This window comes from Chelonia mydas, chromosome 16 (genome assembly GCF_015237465.2).
Source record: "Chelonia mydas isolate rCheMyd1 chromosome 16, rCheMyd1.pri.v2, whole genome shotgun sequence".
Classification (NCBI taxonomy): Eukaryota; Metazoa; Chordata; order Testudines; family Cheloniidae; genus Chelonia; species Chelonia mydas.
Window position 1 is genome coordinate 7440325 of NC_057857.1, and position 15412 is coordinate 7455736.

Consider the following 15412-nt stretch of genomic DNA (forward strand, 5'->3'; position numbering starts at 1 on the left):
ACTTCAGTTACATCCGCTTGCACCAGGGTTGGATTTCGATCCCCCTGGCTCCCCTCCACAAAAACAGGCATTTAATTTTGTTTTACCCTTTAGTTCGAGGCTGATAGAAGAAGTGGCTACATGTTAAAGTTTTGTCTGTGGCCTAGAATTTCACTTGGCCAATGCTCTGGGTGCCTTTAGCAATCTTTTAAAATTACACTCATGAATTAAGGAGCTCTGGGTTATGGCTCCTTAGCTAAGAAGTTCCATTTTGCCCTGGAATTAGGCATAAACTAGCCTATCCATTACACCAGATCAAACCAAACAACCCAGCAACTCTGTATAATCAAATATAAATGACTTAATTGCTCCAGGCCACTGTTACCCAGCCCTACCCAGTACTCATTTTCTCATGGGTGAAGGAGAAAAGGTTGGACCTGAAAGCTAATAAACATGGGTTGTTTCTGGACCAGCATGGCCAACAGCAGGTATTTTCCAAAGGCCTGGAATGCTAACAGAGAATGCCTTGTCTGGTTAAAAAGATTAAAAATGTCCTTTCTTCTTCCTCCCTTTCAGGGCTCTAAATTTACCACTTCAGATTTGGCCGTGAGGCCGCCCCTGGTGTGGGAGAATCCCCAGGAGAACCTTAGGCCCAGCCCCAATGGAAGTTCCCTCACTTCATCCCCTTCTACCAAAAGGCTCTCTGGTGAGGAGGAGGAGGAACGCCTTTCTATTGAAGAGGAAGGCTTCGAGCTTTTGAACTCCACCTACAATAAAATCACAGGACCTGGCAGGCCCGGAGTTGGCAAAAGCGAGTTGGAGGTAGCAGGAAATGCCAGTGATTCAATTACCACGGTTACCTCAGTTCCTCCTTCTGGGCGTCGAGATGCTCAGGTGGCTGATGACAACGTTATCCTTTCACAAACCTCCGCCAAAGTAAACAGACCGGCTTCCAAGAAAGACCACGTGTCGAAATCCCAGGATGAGAACATCACTACGGACAAGCTGAAGGGAGACACAGGCTCTTGGACCTGGTTCTCACCCAGCAAACCAATTGATGCCATCATAGACCTAGACAACCCTTCCATCTTCTCAAAAGTCTCCGCAGAGGTCAGCCAGACAGCGGGCTCTGCAGGAAACATACCCAGGGCCCCCTCTTCTGACTCCCATAGGAAGGTGGAGGTACCTGTGGGTGAAGAAACCCTAGAGAGACCTTCTAAAGCTTCCCTAAGCCCTGAGGATGCTGTGAAACCAATGCAGACATCACTGGATGCTGAGGTTGTCCCCACAGAGCACAACAAAGGAGCTGTGCATCAAGGGAAAACAGACAGTGAAGCAAAGGGGAGTGAGGACCATGATCTGGGTGGTGTCTTGTGGACAGCAACAGATGGGCAACAGGTTCGAGTGAAGCCAGGACCCCGGGGGCCACAAGGACCTCCAGGTTTGCCTGTAAGTGGAGTTGGGTGTGAGGGGTTGTGTTTAAGGGAACGGTTCTGTATGCAGTGGGGAATCCTCATTTACCATAACTGAAGCAGTCAGAAGTTACAAGCGTCCTTGACTGTGAAGGGACATGGATTTGGGGGAAGGCAGGGAGGTTTATGAAGAAGATGCTCAGATATTGGAGGCTCTTCTCCATGCCTGACAGCTGGTGAGGTCAGGAGTCTTCCATCCATCATGCTGAGCTGTCGTCATTCCCTGCCTCCCTGCAGGAGGCAGCCATTAATGCCGAACTGAGCACTCTGCAATAGCACAGGTACACCTCATCCTTCCCTCCCTTTCAGCCCTGCCCCCACAACTATGGGCAGTCTACTTTAAAATATTAAACTTTTAACCCTTAAGGTGCTGTCACTGTTCCCTTTCCCCACTTTTCCAGCTGAATGAATGTGGAGGGGATGATGCATATACAGTCCTGGGCAGATAGACACAAAGTCCAGCTCATCGGTAGAAAGAAAAGCAAAACGCTTTCTGTAATTTTGACGGTTTGTAATGATACTTGCAAGAGCTGCTGCTTCCCTGCTCCCCGGGAAGGTCTGAAAGCCTTGGTGCCTTCTAAAGCATTGGCAAACTTCAGAAAAGTTCCACCTGTTTGTAATTCTCACATCAACCAAAGCATCAGTTGAGGTTTCTAGGAATACATGCACTTTTGACCTAAAGCATCCTGCGGTTAGAAGTTCCCCCGCGGTGACTTCCAGCTTCTTACTTTTGCTAGAGTCCCCCGTTGGTGATGGATTGTGTTATGTTCACAGCATAGAGACACAGAGAGAACTTAGATAAAAGTACTCTGGCTGGGAGGTTGCAACATAACACAACTTTATTTCGGAGAATTCAAACCGATAACACACAGGAACCCAAAAACACAGAGAGAGAGAAAGCAGACTGCTTCCTAAGACAGCGAGAGACAACTCCCCCCACCTTGCTCTAGACTGGCTCTTTCCAGACTGACTCATCATGGCACGCTTCCCTATGGAGACCCCTTGGCTGCAAGCAGGACTAGGGAATGCTGTCCCCCCTCCAGGCCCCCACCCCCCCACACACACACTTGTACTCTTAAAGTGATAGTTTGCAATTCCAACACAGACCTCAATGCACCACAGATTGGTGGATGCATGTGACCCAGCTCTCTTGTGCCCTTGCACCATGTCCCAGAACAATTGCTGCACTCTCTCTCTCTCTCTCCATCTCCTCTCTTTCTCCTCCCACTTTTTCTTCTCTTGTTTTTCCATGTTGTTTATTTGTATAGCAATAGCACCTTGAAATCCCACCCGAGGTTCCCAGTGTGCTAGGTGCTGTCCAAATACATGGGGAAAGACAGTCTCTGCCCCAGAGAGTCTAAATAGCAGGGCAGGGGATAAAACAGCAGCACAGAGAGGCAAAATGACTCACCCAGGGCTTCACAGTGGGTCAGTGGCCAAACCAGGAATAGGATCCAGGTATCCAGAGGCCTAATCAGGTTCCCTGTTCACTAAACCTTCCTTCTATGTTTGTCTTCCCCAACCTTCTGTATTTTATTTGTCTGCCTCTCCCCCACACTCCATTTTTTGCTGCTTTCCTTCCTTCTCCCACCCCCCAAACAACCGTACGTGTTGTGGGGGTGGGCAGGGGGCATCCATCACTGGCTCTGTGGAACCAGGCTGAGGTGAGTGCTGTGGGAGCAGAGACAGGAAGCCTGGGTCAATGGGCAGCTGCCTGAGCCAATAGCCCGGTCCATGCAAGATGCTGCTGCAGGCCTGGGGAGGGAAGGGTGGTGTGAAGGTGGGAGGTTTTGAAGAGTCACGATGCTTAACATGCAGCATGTTTGCTGAGGACCTGGCACGATGCTGTTTTCTCGACACCTGCTGTTCATCTCCCTTGCCTGTGTCACCCAGTGACCTCTTGTTGGACTAACCTGTCCGCCTCGCGGGTGGAAAGTCTATGCCATGGGTCCAGGGGTGGCTGCACCTCTGTCCCCTCACCGAGTGCACCTCAGGTGCCAGGCCTGGGGCCTTTACCTTTCCTGGGGTGGAATCAGTTGATTCTCCCAATCTTAGACTGGATCCTTGGCTACATCCCTGTGTGTATCAACTGTGCTACCCTTTGGTAGTGTGTGACCAGAGGTGAATACAGTGACCAGCCAGCTTTTATAAACCAAACTGTTGTTTAATCTTCACAGTAGCAATGAAGACATAAGACAAAAGGATTTTAGTGCAACAAACAGTCTATGTGCACGTCTGTCTTTCTTAAAGTCCTGCCACCCAGTGATGATGGACCAGGCAGGCCTGTCTGCTGACACCCCAGTGGGTGTCAATCTGTTCCCCATAACAGGTCCGCAACAACCATCTCTCCCTAGATGGTCCCTTTTTTATCCAGCCAGAGCTCTTTGTTCTCTCTGCTCCCAGGTTTTTTAGCCTTGCTGTCCAAAACCAGCTTTGGTGGACTCAGTGGGAGGTGGAGCCAGTCTCCTCAGAGTCAGTGGCTCTCCTGTTGTCCTGTAACCCCCAAGTGTTTGCTGTTGGTGGGTGTGTGGGGGGGTGTCTCTCTCTCTCTCTCTCTCTATCTATTGTCATTGTTTTCGCCTTCCACTTTCTTTCCTAACAACGCTGTTGATTTAACCCAATATAGCATACAGTGACCATCCCAATAACCAGCTCAACGTACAGTATTCTTACATTATTACAGAGCAGTTCCACATCCATCACAGACTGCATTAACCCTTCATTTCTGACGACTTTAGCCTCTGATAACAGCTATGAACATGATCTTAGCTTGATGGATGGATGGATGTTTGTCCTCCATCCAGTGAAAGCCATCTGGACCATCTCTGCTTAAACAAACTTCCAGGACTAGAATTCTGAGTTATTTGCTTTTCCCTCTAATAATCTGCATGTGTCAAGTTCTCTACCAGCGGCCGGTTTTATGTGGTTGTATGTGTGTTCAGGCTTTCCAGTCGTTGTCATTAAACGGTCATCCTTTACCCACAGTTTCCACACAGTGGTATAGCAAATACCACAGTGATTTTCCTATGACTGCTGTGGATGACTTTCTAATGGCAACAACTAACTGCGTGTAAAACAATCAGCCCTAAGAGAATTCTGTCCCAGTCACAAGATTAATTCCACTCAATCTCCCATCCTCAGACAAAATGTGTTTTATCACCAGAGTATTGGGTCACTTGACATTTAAATTTAGGTCCACTAGGTTCCCCACCACCACCCCCACGCTACTTTCTTGCTGCTGCTGTTTTTGCCTGTAGGACTACACTAGAGAGTAGAACAGAGGCCGAGAAGACTCCAAGAGTCACAAAGTTTTTACGACTTTCGACAATCCTGCTGTCTTGCCATCAGGACAGGGAGAATCACATGAGCAGAGCATGCAACAAAATGTCAGCTCCCTGTACTCGGTGGACATGGCCTAGCCTGGGAGAAGCCAAAGTGATTAAAGCTAGTAGAAGAGAGCTGTAAATTTCCTGCCAACTATTTCAGGAGGGGAAAAATTGGTGTTTTGTTCAATTTTGGGGGGTAGAATTGTTCTTTTATGGCTAAACAAAACTGAGAAATAACTCTCGTTTGGGTTTTCTCCCCTTTATTTTCTACTAGAAAAAGGAGAGACGGTGAAAGCTCCCAAATGTTTTGTTTTGTTCGAAAAGACAAAAAAAAAATCGATTGCTGAAAAGATGTTTCAACCAAAATGTTTTGACCAGATCTAAATGTCCCTTGTGGGTCACACTCCTTATTCTAGAGCCCTCTGCACACAGGCCTGCTCTGGTGTGTTTCATCCACTTGTCTGAAGTGGGAGTTGAGTTGTGGGTCGGTGATTTTAGTCCTTCTCCCCATAGTACAGCCCAAATGTGTGACCAGTTAATTTTGTCTTAACGTCTGCCAGGAGGCAGATCTTGAATGGAAAAACTTAACCCAGCTTTTAACGATGATCCAGGGACTCCGAGTTGCTTCGAGTAATTTCAGGTGTTTCCTTTTGTAAATCGGAGGCCTCACAATTGGCCTGTGTCGTTCCCATTTCTCACTGGGGTTCTGCGCCGTCCTGCCCGTCGAGGTGGTTTTACACACACAAGCCTCACCAAAATGCCCCAGGGCTCGTGGTGACTAAAGCAAAGAAGTGATGGATTTTTCAAGTGTTTAACTATGTCACAGAAGGCACTAAATCTGGGAAATATTTTTCTTCCGAGCTGGTTTAGGTCTGTGTCGTTGCCTAGGGCCCTCCACAATGCACAAGCCTCTGTGAACGTGGCAATAAATTCTGCTGCCCCAAATACGTCTCTCTACTGGACCGGGTGTCTTGATTCTTGCTGTAAGCTCTCCTGGCCTTACCCAGTGGGCTCTGCTCTGCTTAGCCTGGCTCAGTGCTTCAGACTCTCATTCCTTGCTTTATCAATTGCACAGCTGTGGCTGGTGCTTTGCAGAAAGGCCAAAGACAGGGTGCCTGGCCTGAGGGCTTTACAGTCTGGAATAGATGTGATGTGGGGGGAGGTGGCTATTGAGCAAGAGGGAGGGAGGGTGACACAAAGCAAAGCTACTAATCCAGTGCACAGCGTGGATTGTGCTAGTTCCTTTCTTTCCAGGTGGCAGGGAACCCAGCTGGTGGGACTGGACATGGGAGAAGACTCCGGAGGAGGAGAGGGAAGCTGAGTGCTATTCAGGATAGGGCAGCACATTCCAGGTGCAGTGGGTGTTGAGGGAGAGCGTGTGTGTGCACAGTGGGAGATGAAACCACAGAGGCTGTGACAAAGAAGAGGAGCCCAGCTAGTCCCTGCTGCTCTGCCCATGGTGGGTAGCAAACTCCGCAGTCACAAAGAGACAGGCATGTGGTGGAAGCTCAAGCCGGGCAGGGTTTTGTCAGCTGGAAAGGTGTTTGTTCAGGGCTCCTCAGTGCAGAGGAGTTGGAGGGTTTCCGCTGCTGGAAGGAGGCCAGCCTCCTATCGCTTGGGATTGGGTTCTTGTCTCTCGAGCCATGCAGTGGGGAATTTTGCCACCAGGAGGGGAGTTGGGCCATTGGTGTCTCCAGCGGAGTAGCCTGTCCCGGTGTCCTGTGCTGGCTCTTGCTGCCTGATTATCCTTGTAGAATTAGCAGCAAAACAGCAGAGGGATTCGGTTAAAGTGCTGTAGGCCCCGACAATAGCCCAGTGGAGGAAAGCGGAGGTGCTCGTTGGTTCTGAAAGTGGAGAGGGGGAGGGATACCCAACAGGCATGAGAGCTGATTGGTTGATGCTTGCTTGGGTGGAATTCGGACTTGCACGCTGTCCCGCATCAGAAAGCAAGGGTGAGCACCGGAGGCTAGGGAGGAGGTCGCGCTGTCTGGGAGGGGAGCAGCGCCACCGAGGACGAGTCGCGGCTGCACCGAGTCCACAAAGAAAGTCCAAGGCTGCGTCTGCCCTTGAGGAGAGGGGCTGCCATTTCCAGCTCATGTGGACGCACCTGGGGGCGCTCTCATTGAGCTAGCGCGCTACAAACGGGAGTGTCGCCGGGGTAGCGCGGGCAGTGGCAAGTGGTGTGTGGCCTAGCTGCCCTGAGTACACACCTACGGGGTTCGGGCAGCTTTACACTTACACTCGCTGCTCCCTGTGCTACTGCACCTTCACTCCTATTTATAGCACACTAGCCTGATGAGAGCGAACACGCCAGCTGGGAATCACCCCCGACATCAAGGACCGTACCCCGTAGGAACAAGGCCCAAAGGGGTGGATGGGTATGGCAGCCATAGAAGGGGACCGCCAGTGAAGCGAGAGGGCAGTGCTTTGAGAAAGGAGTCCTGATGAGAAACCCTTCGGCTTCCTCTGGATTTAATGTCGAGAGGGGTGACATTCAGACCTGACTGGTTTGTCACAGGCAGTTCAGCAAGGCAGAGGGCATTGGGCTCCCCCCAGTCAGCAGTGAATGAGAAATGAATCCAGATCTCATTCGTATGTGATGCCAAAGACTCGGTGGTGGATTGGTGCCAGGCAAGGGAAGCACAGAATAGCACTGATATTGAATAGGGGAGGGGGAGGGTGGGGCTTTCACATGGAATTATGGTTGTTGATTTCCATTTTTAAATAGTGCAAACTTTACAGACACAAGAAACCCAGAGTTAAGGCTCTTAAACTTATATTAATCACATCCTCTCTTAAAACTTTACACTGACACCCATTACCACAGTATCTTAGCACCTTCCACATTAAGTTTATAGCAACAGCTAAGTCCCTGGTGGACTTCATGCAGTCTCTGACACTTCACCTTTGGGGGCCTGGGGCAGGTTTCAAAATCTGCTTGGGGTAGAATGGATAGACTTCTCCTTAAAGTCCCTAAAGTTAAGGTCTGGATGTTGGGCCCAAAGGTTGCACAACTACTGAGCAACAAAGTTAGGGGCCTCCTTTCTGTGCCTCTGTTCCCACCCATAGTCTCTGCCCCCCAAAAGCTTATACAACAGACAATCTCTTCTTATGTGTTTGTACTGCACCCAGCACAGTGGGGGCCGTCTTGTCTGAGGGCTTTAGGTGTTGTAGTAGAAATAAGGAGGGAAACTGAGGCACATATGAACAAGGCAGAATGACATGGTTGAAGCCCCAGGGTGAGTCAGGAATTAGGACCCAGGAGCCATGATCGGGCTTCAGTCATGAGACTTCCACTCCCTGTTCCGAGCTCAGTAGAATGTCCCATTGCTGCAAGGCTGTGGAAAAGTGACAGCCGGGGCAATGTGGCCATAAAGATAAACTGCCTTTGTTGAATGGAAGCCTGTTTTGTTCCCTGTCTTACATGTTCAGTTTGTCTTTGTTTCCAGAGTGCGCTGGTTGTCCCTTCTCCTCCTTCCTGGCCTTCACAAATTCTCAGATTTCTATTTATTTGCATGCACAAGTCTCTCTGGTTCTAGATTTATATATTTCTGATCTCTTGAAAATGGCCCAGTCAGGCTTTTCTGTGCTTTGGAAAAGCCAAGAGATCACTTTAACATCCAGAATAGTTTTGATCCCATTTAGCTCTGCACAAGGTCTGACACTTGGCTTCTGAGATCATGATTCATTGCTGGACAGAGAGCTGGGGAAAGCGAGGTTGTGCTTTCAGCATAGATGTTCATCTGCTCTGCCCTGGCAGCGTTAGTTGCCTTTACAAGGCAGTAAAGCACAGGCAGATGGAGGAAGCATGAGGTTTGTGGTCAACAGCCATGTTGGTGCGGGAGCCAAGGGGATGCAGCTCTTAACCTGGGCCAGGTTAATGCAGCGGTGCTTATGCTTAATGATGGGAAGGGCACCCCTAGCATATTCTATTGTAGTCTCTCTGTGCAAGCTGTTCAGAGGGAAGGAAAGAAAAAGCAATTGATCTCCCCTTGGGCTTCTAATGTGTCATACTCCTAAAGCAAGGATGCTTTCCGCTTTTTAGCGCTTTTTAGCTTTCCGCTTTTTAGTTTCTGTTGGCTGCAGTTCCTCGTCAGAAGTTGTATGCCTTTGCAAACTGTTTTGAGGAGCTGCTCACATAATGAATCATAGATAGAGCTTTCCTTAATAACCTTGCACAGACGGTTGTTTGCTAACCAGGTCAGACTGTGCCTAGTGTTTGCAGCGTGGGGCATCGGAGTAGGGTGTAGTAGACTAAGTACAGGCTTGAGATTGGGTGGCCTGGGTTCTATCTCCCAACTCTTCTGCTGATTTCCCGTGTGACCTTGGTCAAGTCATTTCTCTCCCTTACGTGTCTGTCTGTCCATTTGCAACGTGGGAATGATGCTACGCATTCACCGTTTGTAAAGAGATCTGAGGTCTAGAGGTGAAAAGCACTATGTTAAGTGCAAGGTATTTTTTTTATTTTAAAAACTGTTGATGCTTATGATCTCTGCTTCTCATCCTTCCAAAAATTTAACCACATTAGAAGCTTCTGTGCTGGGGTTTTGACTACCAATGTTTTATACGGGGAGGGTTCAGGGTAGTTTGTAAGTATTGTCGGGCTTTTTTTATTCCTTTTTTGTTTGTTTGTTTGTTTGTTAATCAAATTTAGCACTGATTATTTGAAGGAATTGGCATGTTTTGCATTCCAGGATTTACCCTGAATTCTGATAGAAACGCATTGTGTCAGAGGGCAGTATGATTGCATAGGGGAAGCAAATGCAGAAGCATAACTCTGGTTTTCTCCAAGGAGTTGTCTGTGGTTTCATGACACGTGCAGTTACAAATATCAGGTCGCTCTGGAAGATGAAGGATTACATCCAGAATGACACTGAGTATGAACTCTCTTCTTTAAGAGACCCCATGGATCAGTTTTCATCTTCTGCTCTGAAATGCTACAGCTACTGAGGCCATTATTGTTGGTGCTGTGAACGTGTCCTGTCTTGCTTTAAATGGTATCAATGTAAGAGGAATTTGGCTTGTAAGGAGAGAGAAATATATACTGTGAAATGGTAGCTGATGCCATGATGACTGTTGCATTCAGTAACAACTCCCAAATCTTCACCTCTTTCTGTCCATCATATATCAGGATTATTATATATTTGTCTGTAATGTTTCCCTCCTGGGATGGCATTTAATTTGTGAATTTGTGGTGGCTATTCATTAATGTGAGCTAGGAGGATATAATCTAATCAGTTCACTGTCCATCAAAATACAGAAAGATAGAGTATCCCAAACATGAACACAGCCTAGTTTATAATATGTGCCCATGGCCAAGACCATGGAAGAGGGATTTTTTTCTCTTTGAAAATACCAGTCCATTTATGAGACTTGGGTACAGATTAATTTTAATATTACTCATTATTTGTATTTCAGTTGCATGTAGAGGCTCCAGCTGAGACTGGAGACCCATCATGCAGTGGCTGAGCTAACAGCAATATGGTGTAAGAGTCCCTGTCCTGAATTGTTTACAGTTTAAACAAATTGCAGCCTAAACAAAGGGCGGAAGGAAGGATTATAATCTGAAATGACACACAGAGCATAAGTGATTTGCCCAAGGTCACACAGAAAGGCAGTGGCAGAGTCTGGATTTGAACCCAGCCCTCCTGAGACCTAGTCCAGTGCCTTAACCTTCCTCCCCAATTTTGGCTGAATGGTTTGCCCTGCTTGAGAGAAAGTCCTGCGCCTCCCTGTAGATCTCCCCAGTGTGAATGCAAAGAGGTTATAGGGAGATGTTGAGGCCTTGAAGAGGCTGTCCTCTAACTCATAGCGTGCATGGACTAACAGTTCAGGGATGAGAAAGTCCAGCGATGTCATCTGAGAGAAGATGGAAAGGAGGGAGGGGTGCATGGGAAGAGTGATCCTTCTTGCGGGGGCGGGGTACGATATAAATAATAAAAAGCAGGCAGAGGAGACAAAAGAAGAGCAGATGGTGAAGAGAATTTAGAGAAACCGAGAGCGCGAGATGGCGGTTCAGGATGGACTGTGAGTATAACCAGCTGAACTGGTGGGTTTCTTTTAGCAAGGGGTTAGGTGAGAGCAGAACTGAGAGGGCCCTGAAGGTAAAGGACGAGGAAAACCAGAGAAGGGACTCGAGGAAGGTACCGATACCATTGGGGCAGCACAAGAAGGCTTTGATAGTCTTAAGTATAGTGTTGCCTGTAAGTGTCCTTTGGGGATGCAGAGGGACTGGGCTCATACGAGAGAAGAGAGGTTGGTAGCAGCACTACAATGCCTGATTCCCAACCGATCGGTCCAACAGCTCAGCCAAGCGAGCATCCCAAGCCAGTAGGAACCTAGAACATAATTTCCCAGCTCTCATTGACTTCCGTGGTAGATGTGGAGACTCAACCTCTTTGCAAATCAGACCACTTATTAATATGCACAAGTTGGTAGGCACCCAGATTTGAGACTACTGGGTCTAGCTTTCAGATACCATGGTTGTGGGCACTGTATAAATACTTAGAGACATTTGTGCCCACAGTTCTTAAATATTTTGGGCACCTGTGTGGAGAGCGAAATCACGGACGATCACTGCACACACCGCTCATTAAACAGGTGGGTCACTAGCACAAATAATCAGCAGGACTAGTTCATGTCCATGGCTCTTGGGACTGAAAAGCTGCCTCTGTTAGCTCTGTTGTGTTTTTATACCCGGGCACTGCTTTATATTTTACCCACAACAGCGTCCGTCGGCATCACACGCATCCTGAAAGTCAGCCAGAACTTTCCAATTGCGCTTTTAAACATCACGCACGTTACAGAGAATCCTGTTCAAGGATGAACTCCCCCGAGGTGGCTGTCATTCAGGAGAAATGTGCGCCATATGATTCTATTAAAAAAAAAACACCTCAAAATTGCTGTGAACTGGGCCGGAACGTCTGTGGCTGGACGTCCACAAAGCATGAAGCCATGTGGCATTCATACCCATTTGCAATGTTGTTCCAGTACAACATGCTGGATAATGGGCTCGACTTCAGAACAGTGTTTGAGTTATTTCTGTGCCAAGGCCGCTACCCTCAAATATAGCTGGGCAATATGGACAGAGAGCAGTTTGAGGAGTAATTTTCATTGCTGTTGCTGGTCCAGGGAAGGATATTGATACAGACTGTGACTCTTTGTTTCCTCTTCCACTCAGCGTGAAAGGAGGTGTTTTGTTTGGTTGTTTTTTTGCTGGCTGACAGAAGGCCTTATGAACGCTACCCCCTCAAGCTAAACTCTTCGGTAAACTGAGTCTGGTGTCAGCGCTTAGTAGAACATGACTTGCATTACAGAGTCACCAGTCACGTGTTGGTTTGGCTTGCAGGCTGTGCTCAGTAAAAATACCCAGGCTCAGAACGAGTGTGTTGAATTGCAGTTTACCCTTGGGACTCAGGCTGTTTGCTTCCTGTTGCAATTGAAATCACCAATCTTGTTGATGCAGGTGGTATATTTTGGGATCAGATCCTCAGGTGGTGGAAAGGCACATAACTCTAATGATTTTAATAGAGCTGGGCTAATTTACAGTAGCTAAAGATCTGAATTTTTATTAAGCTAGAGCAGTGGTTCTCAACCAGGGGTACATGTAGCCGCAGGGATACGCAGAGGTCTTCCAGGAGTACAACTCCTCATCTAAATATTTGCCTAGTTTTACAACAGGCTATGTAAAAAGCACTAACGAAGTCAGTTCATACTAACATTTCATACAATGGGTTGTTTATACAGCTCTGTGTACTATACATTGAAATGTACGTACAATATTTATATTCCAGTTGATTTATTTTATAATTCTACAGTAAAAAAAAGAGAAAGTCAGCAATTTGTCAGTAACAGTGTGGCTGTGACACTTGTATTTTTATGTCTGATTTTGTAAGCAAGTAGTTTTTAAGTGAGGTGAAACTTGGGGTACACAAGACAAATCAGACTCCTGAAAGGGTACAGTAGTTTGGAAAGGCTGAGAGCCACTGGACTAGAGAACTTGATGCAGAGCTTTTCCCCTTACAAAACAACTGAAAACAAAGATACACCACACCCACTGCCGCTGATGATATTTGTACTTCATCCTTTTCCTGAGCAAAAGCTTTACAGACTAAAGATGGGTACTGTCAAATGGAGGAATTGGATCACATTTTCCAAGGCTCCTAAGTACCATTTTAAGTGACGTAGGCAGTAAAGAAACAGTCTCATTGATCATCAGTGGGATTTACACTGCTGAAACTCGTTCACCTGCACATCTACCAATGTGATATATGCCATCATGTGCCAGCAATGCCCCTCTGCCATGTACATTGGCCAAACTGGACAGTCTCTACGTAAAAGAATAAATGGACACAAATCAGACGTCAAAAATTATAACATTCAAAAACCAGTCGGAGAACACTTCAATCTCTCTGGTCACTCGATTACAGACCTAAAAGTGGCAATTCTTCAACAAAAAAACTTCAAAAACAGACTCCAACGAGAGACTGCTGAATTGGAATTAATTTGCAAACTGGATACAATTAATTTAGGCTTGAATAGAGACTGGGAGTGGATGGGTCATTACACAAAGTAAAACTATTTCCCCATGTTTATTTCCCCCACCCCCCACTGTTCCTCAGACATTCTTGTCAACTGCTGGAAATGGCGCACCTTGATTATCACTACAAAAGGTGATAATCCCTTTCTCTCCCCCCACCTCCCCCCCGCTCTCCTGCTGGTAATAGCTCATCTTAAGTGATCACTCTCCTTACAGTGTGTATGGTAACACCCATTGTTTCATGTTCTCTATGTACATAAATCTCCCCACTGTATTTTCCACTGAATGCATCCGATGAAGTGAGCTGTAGCTCACAAAAGCTTATGCTCAAATAAATTTGTTAGTCTCTAAGGTGCCACTAGTACTCCTTTTCTTTTTGCGAATACAGACTAACACGGCTGCTACTCTGAAACCTGTCACTGCTGAAACTGTTTCCCTGTCCTATGGTGTGTGTCCAGCTCTGCCTTACCCCTATATAGCCAATAACCCAGTGCTTATGGCACTCAGCTGGGATGCGGGAGTCCTCTGTTCAAGTCTTACCTGATTTGGATCAAGGTCTCTTTTGTGTTTTGATTAGAAATTCCATCTTGCACCAAATCTTCTGTACAAAACTGACCCTTCATTGGAACAAGACTTTGTAGTTGGAATCAGCATTTTCCTGCAAAGAAAAGGAATCTGGCTTTGTCTACACTTAAAATCCTGCAGCGCCTCGCTGTGGACACTTACTACTGCATGGGCGGGGTTCTCGGATTGCTGCAGTAAATAGACCGCCCCAAGAAGGGGTCGCTATTTTCTTCCATCTACCTAGTTTTATCTATACAGGGGATTTTACGTTGGCTTAACTACTTCACTCATAGGAGTGGATTTTTCCTGCCCCTGAGCAATGTAGCTGGGTTGAGTTTCTTAAAGTGGCCTTAATTCATCTTATTTTGAACTAAGAAAAACTGAATTAACGCCACTTTAATTTTAAATTCCCACCTTTCATTCATCCATATTAATTTTCCTGAGTGACTCCATGTAGACAGGCCCTGTGACAGTCATGCTATCGGTTTACACCCAGCCAGCAGCAAGGTCAGCCTTCCAGTTGAGTTATCTGCCTTCCAGCCTGCGTTTGCAGTACCTCTGCTTAGAAATACCTGTCCTATGACCAGCTTGGGGGATCTTCGCAGGTCAAGGTTGTCCTTCTATGTCAGCATCTTTGTAGGTGGAGTAGGGCAAACAAACACAGTTGAGTGACACAGCTCTTGTTTTGCTTTTCAGGGTTGCCGAGGGAGAGGCGGACCTCTGGGACCCAAAGGAGACAAAGTGAGTACATTGGAAAACTCTTAAACTTTGTTAGATGTGGTTTAGGTCCAGGGGCAAATGCAGCTGACCTTTCTTCTGATTAGAAACTGCCTGATTAGCTTCTGAGATTCCTGCACACCAAGCCTGGTGGTCCAATACTTATATAATGATAATTCAGCTTTTGTTGGGAAGTTTTTGAGCCAAATTCATACTTGTATCTTGAGACAGCTTTTCTGTACAAGCACAGTAGAGGAGTTTGAACTACTAATATTATTCTGAACTACCACTAGGTACCTTAAAAAGTATCATTATGCCCACTTCACAGATGGGGAAACTGATGCACAGAGCAGTTAAGTGACTTACCCAGTACCATCCAAGGTCAGACTTGAGACTAGAAGCTAGGTCTCCCAAGTCCCAGTCTAGTGCTCTCTCTAGTAGACCACCCGGCTCTCTCTGTTAATAAAGACTCTGTAGACCTTAGGAATAGTCTTGTTGACAGAACGAGACCCTGGATGTTCTATTGTGTGGGGAGGGAAGCGGGCATCACTCCAGTGTTGCTTCACGTTGTCTATTAGGTTTGAGACTTAGCTCCTCAGGGTACATCTACACAGCAAAAAAAAACCCCAGCAGTGAGTGTCAGAGCTCGGGTCAACTGACTCGGGATTGCAGGGCTTGTGCTGAGGGGCTATAAATAGCAGTGTAGACCTTCAGGCTCTGGCTGGGGCATGGGCTCTGACACGCGTCCCTCTCGCTGGTCTCGGAGCCCAGGCTCCAGCCCGAGCCCAAATATCTACCTGGCTGTTATTGGCCTG

General features: G+C 47.0%; 1 protein-coding gene across 4 annotated transcripts in view; it reads left to right on the plus strand.

Annotated features, from left to right (window-relative positions):
- The window catches only part of COL27A1 (collagen type XXVII alpha 1 chain), a 249222-nt gene that overhangs the window by 116849 nt on the left and 116961 nt on the right, over window positions 1-15412 (plus strand). For all 4 annotated transcript variants that reach the window (XM_043530720.1, XM_037880008.2, XM_043530722.1 and 1 more), the window contains 2 exons: window positions 556-1428; window positions 14577-14621. In XM_043530720.1, coding sequence (XP_043386655.1) covers window positions 556-1428; window positions 14577-14621 — 918 coding nt within the window. The remainder of the gene's footprint in view (window positions 1-555; window positions 1429-14576; window positions 14622-15412) is intronic.